Source organism: Rhododendron vialii, chromosome 10a, assembly GCF_030253575.1.
Source record: "Rhododendron vialii isolate Sample 1 chromosome 10a, ASM3025357v1".
Taxonomy (NCBI): Eukaryota; Viridiplantae; Streptophyta; class Magnoliopsida; order Ericales; family Ericaceae; genus Rhododendron; species Rhododendron vialii.
Window position 1 is genome coordinate 28914433 of NC_080566.1, and position 12686 is coordinate 28927118.

The 12686-nt window shown below is 39.0% G+C and overlaps 1 protein-coding gene across 8 annotated transcripts; it reads right to left on the reverse strand.

The window, feature by feature from the left end:
• Window positions 1-1301: 1301 nt before the first annotated feature.
• LOC131303425 (serine/threonine-protein kinase ATG1t) lies at window positions 1302-11573 on the reverse strand. 8 transcript variants are annotated; one of them, XR_009192046.1, is made up of 10 exons: window positions 11189-11573; window positions 8650-8767; window positions 8487-8545; window positions 7031-7095; window positions 6832-6925; window positions 6688-6768; window positions 6497-6608; window positions 6204-6402; window positions 5386-6080; window positions 1302-4118 (listed from the first exon to the last, which is right to left on the reverse strand). XR_009192046.1 is itself a non-coding variant. In XM_058330291.1 (8 exons), exons 1-8 carry the CDS (start codon window positions 11441-11443, stop codon window positions 6323-6325), a joined length of 864 nt encoding a protein of 287 aa, XP_058186274.1. In that variant the 5' UTR covers window positions 11444-11573; the 3' UTR covers window positions 4702-6322. The 8 variants fall into 8 exon arrangements, 1 of the variants encoding a protein (XP_058186274.1); XR_009192043.1 differs by having other exon boundaries at window positions 1302-2087; window positions 3624-4118; window positions 5386-6402; XR_009192042.1 differs by having other exon boundaries at window positions 1302-2087; window positions 3606-4118; window positions 5386-6402.
• Between the last annotated feature and the right edge of the window lie 1113 nt (window positions 11574-12686).

The following is a 12686-nucleotide window of genomic DNA, read 5'->3' on the forward strand; positions in this document are numbered from 1 at the left end:
GAGTCAGGGTTTGCTGCGTCAACGAAGAAGGAAAAATGAGGAAGGTCGTCTGGGAAATTTAGTTGGTAGAAGGGGCAATATGGTCATTACAGCTATAATTATTTTAAAAAAGAACAACTGTTTAAGGGAAAGTGGAACGGAGGTTCTGTTTTGGTACTGTTCATTACACGAAAAAGTACTTTAGCAAACGGAAGCAAAACTGGAACCCCACCTTAGGTGGCGTTCCAGATCAGCTTCCTTTTCCCAAACTTCTTTTTTCGGTAATGAACAGTGCTAAAAAAGAAACCCCATTCCACTTTCTCTTAAAAAGCTGTTCTTTTTAAAAAAGAGTCATGTTTAAATGACCATATTGCCCCTTCTACCAACACAAATTCCCCAGACGCCCTCCCACTTCTTTTCCTCTTCTTTGACGCAGCAGACCCAGACTCTCTCTCAACATCTGTTGAAAAAAATCAAAAGAAGCTAATTTTCAAGAAATGAAGAAGATGTTTGCAGACAAGGAAAAAGGAATACAAAAACAAACCAACAGAGACATCTATTTGGTTACCCAGAAAGATGAGGGCTGAGACAAAAAGATGAGCTAATTTTTCATTCCTCCGATCTCAAACATCAAAGAAAAAGGTCAGAGATTGAGAGAAAAGCTAATTTTTCTTTCACCTTTTCATTTTCTCAGCAACCATACCCACCAAAACTCACACACGGAAACAAAAGTGAGCAGAAATATGCGGATCGAGAGGTACGTAAAATGTTCGAAGAGGGATCAAATTGAATTTACGGAATTACCTTTGGGATGAGAAGTGTTGGTATCTTCAGCACAAGAAGTTTATGGGTGAGGGACGGCGACCTCTGGAAAAGGGGAAGAAGGAGGGCTGCGCAGATGGAGATGAGATGAGATGAGATGAGATGAGAAGGTGTTGTGCCGTACAGTGGAAGCCCTAAGGGATAAAAATGGGGCAAGGGCAGTATTGTCATTTTACCTAGGAGGCTGTGTGGTTTGGAGATCAACACGACGTCGTTTCGGTCTTCCATTTTTGAAAAAAAGGAAGGTCCAGATATCTGGAACCCGCCTTCTTTTTGGACCAAAAAAAAGGAATTTTAACAAAAAGTGGAACGACTTAATTCATTAAACAAAGCTACCAGTCCAACATAGGAAAATGATTAGGCTTTGTTTGGTTGAGAGTTTAATTTAGTTTAGTTTTGGTAATGAATAGAGAGAGAAATAAAGTAATGATTGAAGATATGGATAATGATTGGAAAGAGATAAAGACAAATGAGAAAGTAATAATTGAAAAAATAAGGTATTGATTAGAGAAAAAAAATAAGGTAATGATTAAAAACTAAACTAAAACTAAAAGATTAACCGAACAAAGCCATTGACACTCCAAAAATTGATGCAAACACTCCAAAAAATAAAAGAAAGTGCTTTGGAATTATACTGATTTCGGAATGTCAGAATCAATTTTTGGAGTGCCAATATCATTTTCCTCCAACATAACTGCCCTGGCCTTTTACGTGAGCAGGCTTAACCACATTTCTATCCACCTTAACTACTTTTACAACATTAAAACAAGTACATGAAGAACAAAAGTCCATAAGAGCAGATTGCAAATAACAGTCAGCTTCTTCGGGCCCAAAAAGCCCCTTCACAAAAGCCACAAAAATCAGCACGGATGCAAACTTCCAAAAAACCGCACTGTAATGCCCACTCCAGCACCAATAAACCAGCCTCAGCCGAGAGTTCATCAAGAGATCGAGGCTGGTCTACAAGCAAGGTGAGTAGGTCCGATCTCTACCAATACCACAGAAGAAGAATTACATTTAGCTACATGATGCGCCACCTCTTGACCACCCTCATCCACCTGAACCCAAGCCATTACCCCACAACCCGAACTAGCATGCCAAGCCCCATACGTGAGAAAAAACTTAAAGCCCAGCACCTCCATTTCTCCACCTTTGAACACAAACTGCAAATTTGAACACAGACTGCAAATTGGGACTCCTTATGACAGACCCATGGCCAGCTCCGGGTTCAAGAACATCTTGAAACCCACACTTCTTCTTAACCGACCTGTATAAATTCCTGTGACCTGAAAAACAGGTCAACGCATTATCGAAAACATTAACCGATTCCCAATTAGCACTTTGAAATAAGGCATCATTACGCACCACCAAATACACCACAATGTAAAAACCGAATCCCAAATCAACTACTTAAGAGGCACCATCAATATCCACCCATCAAACCAAACCCCAAACGAGACTGGCATTTCCACATCAAAGTTAAAACCCAAGTGTGATGCCCTCCACAACCTCTTAGCAAACCAGCACTGGAGAAACAAATGCTCAATCATCTCCAAGTTTTGATCGCACGATGGACAACACGGATCAACACTAATATTCCTTCTAAGCAAAGCATCCTTGACAGCCAAAATTCTATGCAAAACCTTCCAGATGAAAAACTAAAACTTTGGCGGCAAACCCAGACCCCAAACTTTCCCCCATGGCCCAAACAAACTCTTAGCCTCCTCAAAAGCTTGACCATGAGTTCTCGAAAATTGAAACAAATATGCCGACTTGACTGAAAAAATGCCATTTTTAGTGTGCTCCCAAGTAACCTCATCCTCAATAGTAGAAACTGGTACATACACTCCAGAATTTTCTGAGCTACCTCTCTCAGACAAAACATAGAAATCAAAGGAGCTCGCCACTCCCTAGAACTCTGATCAAACAAATCTGCCACTTTAAAACTACTAAAATGCTGAGACATATCCCTTCCAGCATAAGGATTCTGGAGTTTAGGGATCCATTCCGCCTTGAAGATATCTATCTTAGTCCCACTATCCACTCTCCATTTTAATCCTTCTCTTAACAGCTTCTCTCCCCATAGAATGCTTCTCCAGCCCCATGACGAATTAGAAACAGCTTTACCATCCAAAAACTCATTCCAAGAACAATATTTTCCAGCAAAACTGATGAAAGCAATGAATCAGGATTTTTAAAAATCCTCCAAGCCATCTTAGCGAGCAACGCCGATTCAAACAAGCTAAATCTCGCAAACCTAACCCACTCTTACTCTTAGGCAGACAGCAAATATTCCATTTCCGCTATACGAAACCCTTGTCCTTCTCACCATGCCACAAAAAACTGAGTAACAACACTTTTAACCTTATTTAAAATACACAGGAGCTCGAAGCACCAAAAGCAAATAAATGGGTATGGTCAGCATAACATGCTTAGCCAAAACCAATCTAGCCGCAAAAGGTAACAAAGGAGCCTTCCAATTACTTAACTTGAATCCGATCCATCACACGAGAAAAAAGACTCCCTTTCTGACAAGTAAAATCTAAATTAGCCCCCAAGTAAATACCAGGTTTATCAACACATTTGACACCGAAAATACGTTGTAACCATTCCACATCCCTTATCTGCATATTAGGACTCACAAATAACTTAGACTTAACAAATTTGATTTTCTGACCCGCCTGGTCACAATAAATATCAAGAAGCAGTTTAAGACACCAAGCATGATCCATACCATTTTCCATAAAGATAAAACAGTCGTCCGCAAACAAAAGATGTGAAATGCAAGGAGAACGAGGACTTACAGCAACTCTCCTGCACACCTTATTGGAGGCAAACTCTGCTAGACCATCTGAAAGTGCTTGAGCTACCAGGATAAATAAATATGGCGAAAGAAGATCTCCCTGATGAATCCCACAAGTCAGTACAAACGACCTTGATCTATTCCCAATGGCAATAACCACAACAGAGAAGGAGACCGTGGTAAATCATTGCCTGATCTGATCCAATTTTCCCACCTTTGACTAAAACCCATAACCCGAACCATATTGAGCAAGAAATCCCAGCTAACTCTGTCATACACTTTATCCATATCCAACTTCAACGCAAAAAACTTCTTGCCACTCCTTTTCTTCCGGATGAACTCCAAAGTCTCATGAGAAATCACAATATTATCTGAAATGGCGCGCGAAGGCACAAAACCATTCTGAAATCTAGAGATCAGGCTACCAAGAACTGACCCAAGATGATTAACAAACATCTTGGTAATCAACATCTGGGTAAGGGTTTCTTTATTTTGTTATTTTCTTCTCTGTTTCCTATCAAACCAAACAAGGAAAAATTATTTTCCTTAATTTCCTTTCGTTTTGTTTCTTTCTTCTCTGTTTCCTATCAAACCAAACAAGGAAAACTTATTTTCCTTAATTTCCTTTCATTTTGTTTCTTTTCCCTAAGTTCCAAACAAACCCTTAAAATTGAAGGGCATTTTTGAAAGTTCAAATTTGGCAAGTGTAATGATTATGCACTCTAATAAGCACTCCCGCACTTGGACAAGAATTTGAAATCTATGTCAGACAATTTTCGTTGGATATTCACCTAAGAAACACAAATAATATTCAAGAGTACTACTAAAATATGCCCAAGACTTGCCTATCATGCTTGAAACAGTCTATTATAGCAAACACAAATTTTCCTAGAAAAATAAGCATATCAATATGAATTGTAGTTTCCCTGTGCCCTGAGCATGAAACATTGATGAATCCAACACTAAGAGTTATGAATCCAAAGCTAAGACACTATTTTCACGTTCTTGACATGACAATGATTTGAATCCAACATACATCCATACGCAACACCCCGAGTCCATTTAAGTTGTACCATAAACCACTTGTCATAGACTGAACCGAATGGGGTAAATGTCATGTGTTTCATCAACTTGTTCAGCGTCCTTTTTTACATGCTGTTCAGTGTGCAACCAAAGTTCGGTACATGGTTTTATGATTTGTTGATTATCAATTTGCTTTGGATACCATTCAATTCCAAATATCTTTAGACATACAACATCGATGCCCAAGTGATCAAGTAAACTCAGATAATTCAATTTGTGAAACCTAAAATATATGACATGCCAAAGAATAACATCTAATAATTTCCATTACTGAGCAGAACCCTAGCAAGAATGTCATCTTGCATGCACAAACTATAAAAAAAAAGAACAGACAAAGTCAGATTTACAACAAAATAATTGAACTAAAGAAACGGGAAAAAAATGTACTCCCTCCATCCCAAAAAAGGATGACAATTTTTGAAATTTGTGCCATTTTTCATTGCTTATATCTTTCAATCTATAATGTTTTTTATGAGTTTGAAAACTTCGTCTGATAGAACTAATCGAGAATTTTCAAACAAGATCCATATTGCATATTTTTTGAGATTCATATCGAAAGATATAAGGAATTGAAATTGGCACAAATATCAAAAATTGTCATCCAATTTAGGATAGAGGGAGTAGAAAAGAAAAGAAGCGAAACAAAGTTATTGAAGGATAAAAAGAGCAAAACAGATTATTAACAAGCTCAGAATCACCTAATTGAAAACATGTCCAATGTCATCCAGGAATACCAAAATGCCATTAAATGATCCGTCTAACAAATGTGCAACTTCATATTCAGCAAACTGATGACCCCATCGCAAGACCATGGCTCAATGTGTCAAAGTCATGATAATTTGATAACTGGGTAACCCTTCATTCCAGATAAACCAGTATGTCGCCGAGACCATTGCACTTAAGTGAGTAAACCAGTGTCACTTGCTTTCTGTAATTGCCATCTCGACATTCTTTACTGAAAGAATGTCGTGACATATAAACAAAGAAAACCAGTACCATTAGTTTCAGCCTTTTCTGCACACCCACCAAGGAAAAGAATGGAGCAGCTGCAGGATTGTGCCTGAGATACTCAGATTAAGAAATACCACGAGATCAATCATCGTGGTTATACCGATTTTCACATGAAATTAAATCATACAAAGCTTGAAAGCAATTCCTCTTCACAGAAACAGGGAGAAGCATGGCAACCCAAATGACAATGGACTCCGATTTTTTGGCTGTCATCTAGCTTCCTGACATAACCCAGCAGAGTTTGATCAATTAAGAATCCGTCAGATCGATTTCAACAGTTCTAGGAATTTCGGCACTGCTCGATCACGGAAGAAATGCCAACAAAAACACCAATCCAGCCACCTATGGCGATTGATCCACCAGAAGCTCTAACCTCTCAGTACTTAGATGAAGATAAGAAGTAAACATTAGTCCATATCAATAACTATAAGCAGTAGGGAAAGATCTGCGACCACTTCATTCAATCTTATTATAATGGCTTAGCACAGAGAAACGGTGATTATACCGAAGAACATGGAAGTGAATGAATTTTGATACTTGAAAATCGATCTTGCAAAAGAAGTTTTCGCGAGTTCAACATCCACGCAATCACCATTTCTGCATAAGTTGGAGGATTTGGGTTCTTCATGAATAGCCTTGACCGCTGGGCCCTCTCACTCTTAAGAACTCATGCCGATAAAACTCATCAAAAGACAAACGGTTTTCTGCCAAGATGGAGAGAATTGTCACCTTTGACATCAAAATGTGGAAGAACATGGGAATATATATCGGTTTATGGGAGATAAAGAATTTCTAAACCTGGCTTGATAGACAATAGTCTCGAACACATGTCAACACAATCAGGGTGCAACCCTGGAAGGATGAGCTTCGAAAATGGAAGGCACGTACATGACTGGATATTCCGCAGAAGCTGGAATAGAAATTGCTTTCAGAGGAAACTGGAAATGCTATATTTGAGGAATACTTCGAGTATAAGATAAAGATGCTACCTGAACATTCGTTCTACCACAAAAGGGTGGGTAGCCGTGCAGAAGTTCAAAAAGAATCACACCAATGCTCCACATGTCAACCTAAAATAAGGCTGATTTAAGTTTCATGCATTCTAACCGATCAACAGAATTGAAAACTTCTACCTTATCATCATACTCTTGAAACTGGAGGACTTCCGGAGCCATGTATAGCGGAGACCCGCAAACTGTCTCAACGTGGTCATTTGGAAGCATCATTCTGTTCCCAAATTATATTTGGAACCATTAGATAACTTTTTACATTAGCAACCAAATTTCCAATATTTGAAGTCACTACTTTCGAGTTTCCTCAGCCATTTATTACCGGGAGAGACCAAAATCAGCAATTTTAAGCACTGCATCACTCTGAGGGCTTGAAAGCAGGACATTCTGCTTTAACAAGGGCATTAACATTAGCAAGTCTGAGCTCACTCAAAAGTACACAACACTAAAAAATAGGAATTGAGGTCAATATGAATAATATGATCAATGTCAGCATCATTGAGGAATTAAGTGATGGAATGCATTTTCTTCCCACAACAAAGTATGTAAATAAAATATAAAAAACAAAAATTTGGCAACAACAATGCCCATTGATTTGGAGTTAGATGATTTAACATGATATAAGAGCCAGGCCTTTGGAGGGCATGGACAAGACTCTCCATTTCATAGCAAGTGATTCCCCTTTTGTTTGCAAAACGAGGTCACTTTGTTTTGTTGTAACCCATATGTTACGGCAGACTTGGAAGTTATGCATCATTTGTTTACCTCTCCATGTGCAAGTGAGCTTCACCCATAAGGGGGAGTATTAGACCTTGCCCAATATTGATAACTAACTCAGGATTACTATATGTTCGATTGTGGGCATCTTTTTTATTTTTGATAAGTATTGTGGGCATTTCTATTCACCGCTAATAATTTTTACGGTGGATGCTTTAACAAGTAAAATGAGTGAAACTAAGGTTTCTTGCTCTCTCAGCATAGAGCCATTTATGTCTACTATTTGCATGACACCCCAAATCCTATTGTTTAGAGCTTATCCTAAATAGGTTAATAATTATTAGGTCCAAAACTAGTGTATGCCACTCCATTTATCGTCAATTGGTTTTGAGTTGGATGCTTCAACATAGTAACATAGCTAGGTTTCAAAGGCTTTTGGCAAGGCTCTCTACTATCTAGTTCATACTAATGATTCCCTCTTCGTTTGTAAAGTATGTGTGCGTTGCTTTGTAATCTTCATATTATGGATCATGTGTTTACCTCTCCACATGCGAGTTGGGGATCACACGTGGAGGAGCTTGTTAAAGCTTGTCCCGCTCCCGTATATCATTGCAACTTGGTTTTGAGTAAGATGCTTCAACACGTACTATACAGTAAGTATTAAATAGGAGAACCATTCCTACGGCGGTTTTGGTGTTTCGCGGCGGCTACATCTTTGGTGTTTGGGATACGCCCCATTTGCTTTTATTGTTTTATCTGGGGGCTTTTAGGCCTCTTAGGTGCTGCACTTTGTCCCTTGGTTGGCATCTTGCCAATTAAGGGCCTGGGTTTCGAATGGGTACTTGTTGCCTTTCTCCTTGCTCCCTTTGATCTTGGTATCATTCAAAGATTAATAATTAAAAAAATCCGCCGTTCAGAAAAAATAGAATGAGAGCTGGAAAGGTTGTCACACTCTAGAATTACATAGCAGCACAACCACTGATGCCGTCATGCAGAGAGAGAGAGAGACCAACAAAGGAATAGTATCTCTAGGAGTGGATAAGCATACAAATATCACATACCTCTGGTTTCAAATCTCGGTGAACGACATGATGGGAGTTAAGCACCTTCAAACCAGCTCCTGCAATAAGGGGACCGATGCCACTTGCAATATTCAATTTCAAACAGGAAGAAAATGGCAATGATAAAAATATTAGTGGTAACAAGACTGCAGTGAATAATTACCAAGCTGTTGCATAAATTCTCTGGCATTTTGTTCTTGAACTCTTCCATGTAGGTGAATGTAAGAAGATAGAGTTCCCCCGGCACAAAACTCCAAGACCAAGAAGACACAATCTTCAGTCTGAGAAGAAAAAGGGCAGGTACCAGATTAAGGGGGTTGGTGACAAACAGGCTTGAGGGAGCTTGCTTTTAATTGGAGTTTCATTTGGGTCCAGCCAAATTTCAATTTAAAACTCGTTACCAATCTGAACTTCTATCAATCCCCGTGTGAAATGCATCTTCATTTCTTAAAGTAGCATGCACCTTCAATTTACTTTTGTTCCCCGAAAAGAGAGAGCATTTTCTGCACTCTGAATGCTTGGAACAAACTAATGCCTTCCATGGTAATGTAGTAAAAGATACCAAGTATCTACGGTCTAAACGCACCAGAAGACAGAATAATACATAAACAAAGCACTTTAATTTGTTCAAGAGGAATACAGTTTGCAGCCATATTGCAGCTATTCCTTTCAATATGGGATTCTAGGGAGCAGCAACACAAACATCTTTGCATCGTCACCTCAGCTAAACCAAGAAATCCAGACATTGGCCTTCCCATGCAGAAAGAAAATAGAGCACACGAGTGTACCAGCGCTTGTCATCTGCCTTGAGACATACTGCTTATATTGGTGTTGTTTGTTGGTTGAAGTCGACAAAAAGTGGCTATGCTCCAGTAGCAGCTTTACATGTAATGGAGGGAGTTCACTAAACACTAAACACCCTTAAATGAAAAATAACTGGAAACCCAAATGTCCCTCTATCCCATCCTTAATCCCACCTTTTCCAATCTTTTTAAATTATATATATATATATATATATATATATATATATATATATATATATATATATATATATAGAGTTAGGTTCCGGTGAGGGATCCCTCATTTTAATAAAATGAGGGACTCCCCTTCCCGATTGAATTTCGATGATCCGAGCCGCTCAAAGTGATCAGAACGTGATTTTAAGGGTCCCCGTGAGAAATCAGCCAAAAAAATGATCGGGAAGGGCTTCATCCGAGCAGTTTTCATTGAATGGTTCAAAAAAAACTGCTCGGATGACGCCCTTCCCGGTCATTTTTTTTGCTGATTTCTCGCGGGAACCCTTAAAATTACGTTCTGCACACACTGAACGGTTCGGATTTTCAAAATTTGATCGGGAAATGAAAGTCCCTCATTTTAACAAAATAAGGGATCCCTCACTTGAAAATTCCTCTATATATATATATAAACAGCAATCGGAACGTGCCTGATTGTGGTGGGGTAGGTTTTCACCTTAAGGACTAGTAACAGAGTAGAAGTAAATGAAGAAGAGCAACAGGAGTGGAGAGTTCGCAGACACGCAAATCACTTTGATAGGAAAGATGATGTTGGAATGAACTTCCTAATTCAGATGGGAATACGCATGGCAGAATCAAAGCAGAGAAGTTTCCAAATTGACTCAAAGTAACTGATCACTTCACTCCGAAGAGAAGAAACCCCAGAATTACAATTAATCAAATGCTACGTCTCAGATACAGAAACGAACTTTCTTGTATCAAAAGAAAAACCAGAATGAAAGGAGAGTAGAGAAGAGTCCCACTTCGAGGAGGGGAGAAGACCTCCGAATTGCTCCGATTGAGGAGAACCGGACCTCTGTACTTCACCATACAAGACTTTGATAAATATTCACTTGCTCCTATATCCATGAGGGATACTTGGTATTTACACACATCAATCATAATAGATAACAACCATCAACAACACCTCCAATACCCCCAACTATGTAGGACATAAAATAGCTAACAACCCACAAAATTAGAAACTCCCCGTTTAAGTGACTGCTAGACACATAAATAAAACTAAAAATAATAACTTAACAAAAACCCTAGAAAACCAAAATTAAGGAAATGGGTATGTCTCGGACACCCTAGGAACCAAAATGAGTAATTTTTTTGTTTTAATACTCAGGTGTCTGGGCCAGCTTACGCGCACCTCGACTAATACTGAGACCACAAACCCACCGTCCACCAGTGGGCCTGTAGTTTGAAATATCGGTATCGGTCTCCATAATGGTATCGTATGTGATGTCACGATTTCGGGGCATATTAGTTTAGCTTAGCGGTATCAGTGCTTAGCGGTATCAGTGACCGGAGGTGTGAATTCTTTAAAATTTTGCACATCATATCACCGATTCCATCGTTACGTATTGACTCATACCGGCTGTAATGTCCGCCGTTACTAATCACCGATAAGATAAGTATGCGATTTTCCTTCACACCCCAATACCGGCAGTATCGGGACTCGGTACCTATCGGTAGGTATCCCGATATTTCAAACTATGGCGGCCCCAAGCCGGAGCAAATGCTTTCATGTGGACTGGCCCAAAGGGATTGATGGCACATGAGAGCTTTAGGAGGAAGCAAACCCCCTAGGGTTCAAATGGGTAAGTTTCAGAAACGATTTCTAAAATAATTAATTAAATGGGTAAGCAATTAATGACGAGAATTTGGGACAGAGAGACCAACGTGGAAGACGTCTAGAAGGCGAACAATGTTCGGGTGGTTGACGGAGGACAAGAAGTTGAGCTCGCAGTCCAAGGAAGTTTTGAGGCGGCGAGTGAGTTTGGAGAGGCGGACCTGCTTCAGCGCCACCACTTGGCTGGTGTTCCGGTGCTTGGCCTTCCACACCGTCGACGTCGTCCCACCGCCGAGCTTTTCGGTCAAGTTGTAGTCACCGACGGTGAGTGGCTCGGCGAGAGCGGTGGAAGTTGGAGATTCCATTTACAAAGTCACAACGCGTTAAGGGGAAACAAGTCTTACGATCTAAACCGTTTGTTTCGACAACAAACAATATTTGATATTGCAGCTCGGTAACTGATGACTTGCAACCTTGTGGTGCAAGAGTGCAGTGCTTCCGGCAATCTATGGTTATATTTCATTTTGACTCCTGTTAATCTGAGCCGACAGTAATTTTTAGCAAAAAAAATGTCACCTTTTGGCCCAAAAAAATACTTTTTGGCCTAGAAAGTGATTATTTTTCAAAATATTTGGGTAAAAATTAAAAAAAAATTATTTTTCCGATTCTTCAATAACCCACAAAAATTTGACGCAAAATTAACAAATACGAAAAAAAATTCAAATAAGAACAAAACTCACATGTTCAAGTTATGTTCACAATAATAAAAATTAAGAACCAAAGACAGCCAAAAGTCACAAAAAAAGTTGGGCCGAATGAGGCTTTAAGATTTTTGTTAAATAAATAATTTTAACTCGTAAATCTGTGAAATTTTTATTACAATTAAAATATGTAAAATTGATGAATAATTTCAACAGAATTCTGCAGCATGTAGAACACCTTATCTGCATATCCGCGAAGATTGCTGCGGTCCTGCGGATAAGCATAGGAGCACAAAATAACGACCTCGTTGTAATTGAATGCAAAACACCCACCGTTGTTTCTAGTAAGTAAAAGATGTCATTGATACATCCATTGGAATAGTTGGGACTTGTTTCACCTCCTACCAAACTTATTATTGGATTATTTCTAACATTACCAGTGAGAAAATTTGACATGGCAAAATAATGTTCTCACCTTTAATTCTGTAAACTTCCCTTGAATTGTCGTCCCTCTCTCTTCTTTTTCCGGAGTATCCGAAAATGTACAGGCGAAGTTCTAAAAAAAAATAAATTCAAATTTGACTAGATATTTACTAAATAAAGTTCTATTAACTTACAGAAAAATATTCTAATTATTATTAAGAACTCAACGGGTCCTATGTCTCACTCAGAAGTTCTTCCCAAATAAATCATCATGCTCTAAAATGTTCATCAGTTGCAATACCAAAAAGGGGGGCAGAAATAGAATCCTTAGCAATTTGCAAATTTGCAATGCTGAAGAGTCATACCCCGGGAGAGAGCCAACCAAAGTGATACAACATTGAATATTCAGCTTACGCCGATGAGCTATGAACAAAATATGGATCAAGTATATATCACAATGAATCCATACACCCTTTCCCATATG

Excerpts from the sequence above, each read along its gene's own strand:
- LOC131303425 (XM_058330291.1), bottom strand. The coding sequence starts at position 11,443 with ATGGAATCTCCAACTTCCACCGCTCTCGCCGAGCCACTCACCGTCGGT. Across the intron at positions 6,609-6,687 it reads GTGGTAGAACGAATGTTCAG|CTTCTGCGGAATATCCAGTC; the intron begins GTAGCATCTTTA and ends TTTCTATTCCAG. Across the intron at positions 6,403-6,496 it reads ACTATTGTCTATCAAGCCAG|AAAACCGTTTGTCTTTTGAT; the intron begins GTTTAGAAATTC and ends CCATCTTGGCAG.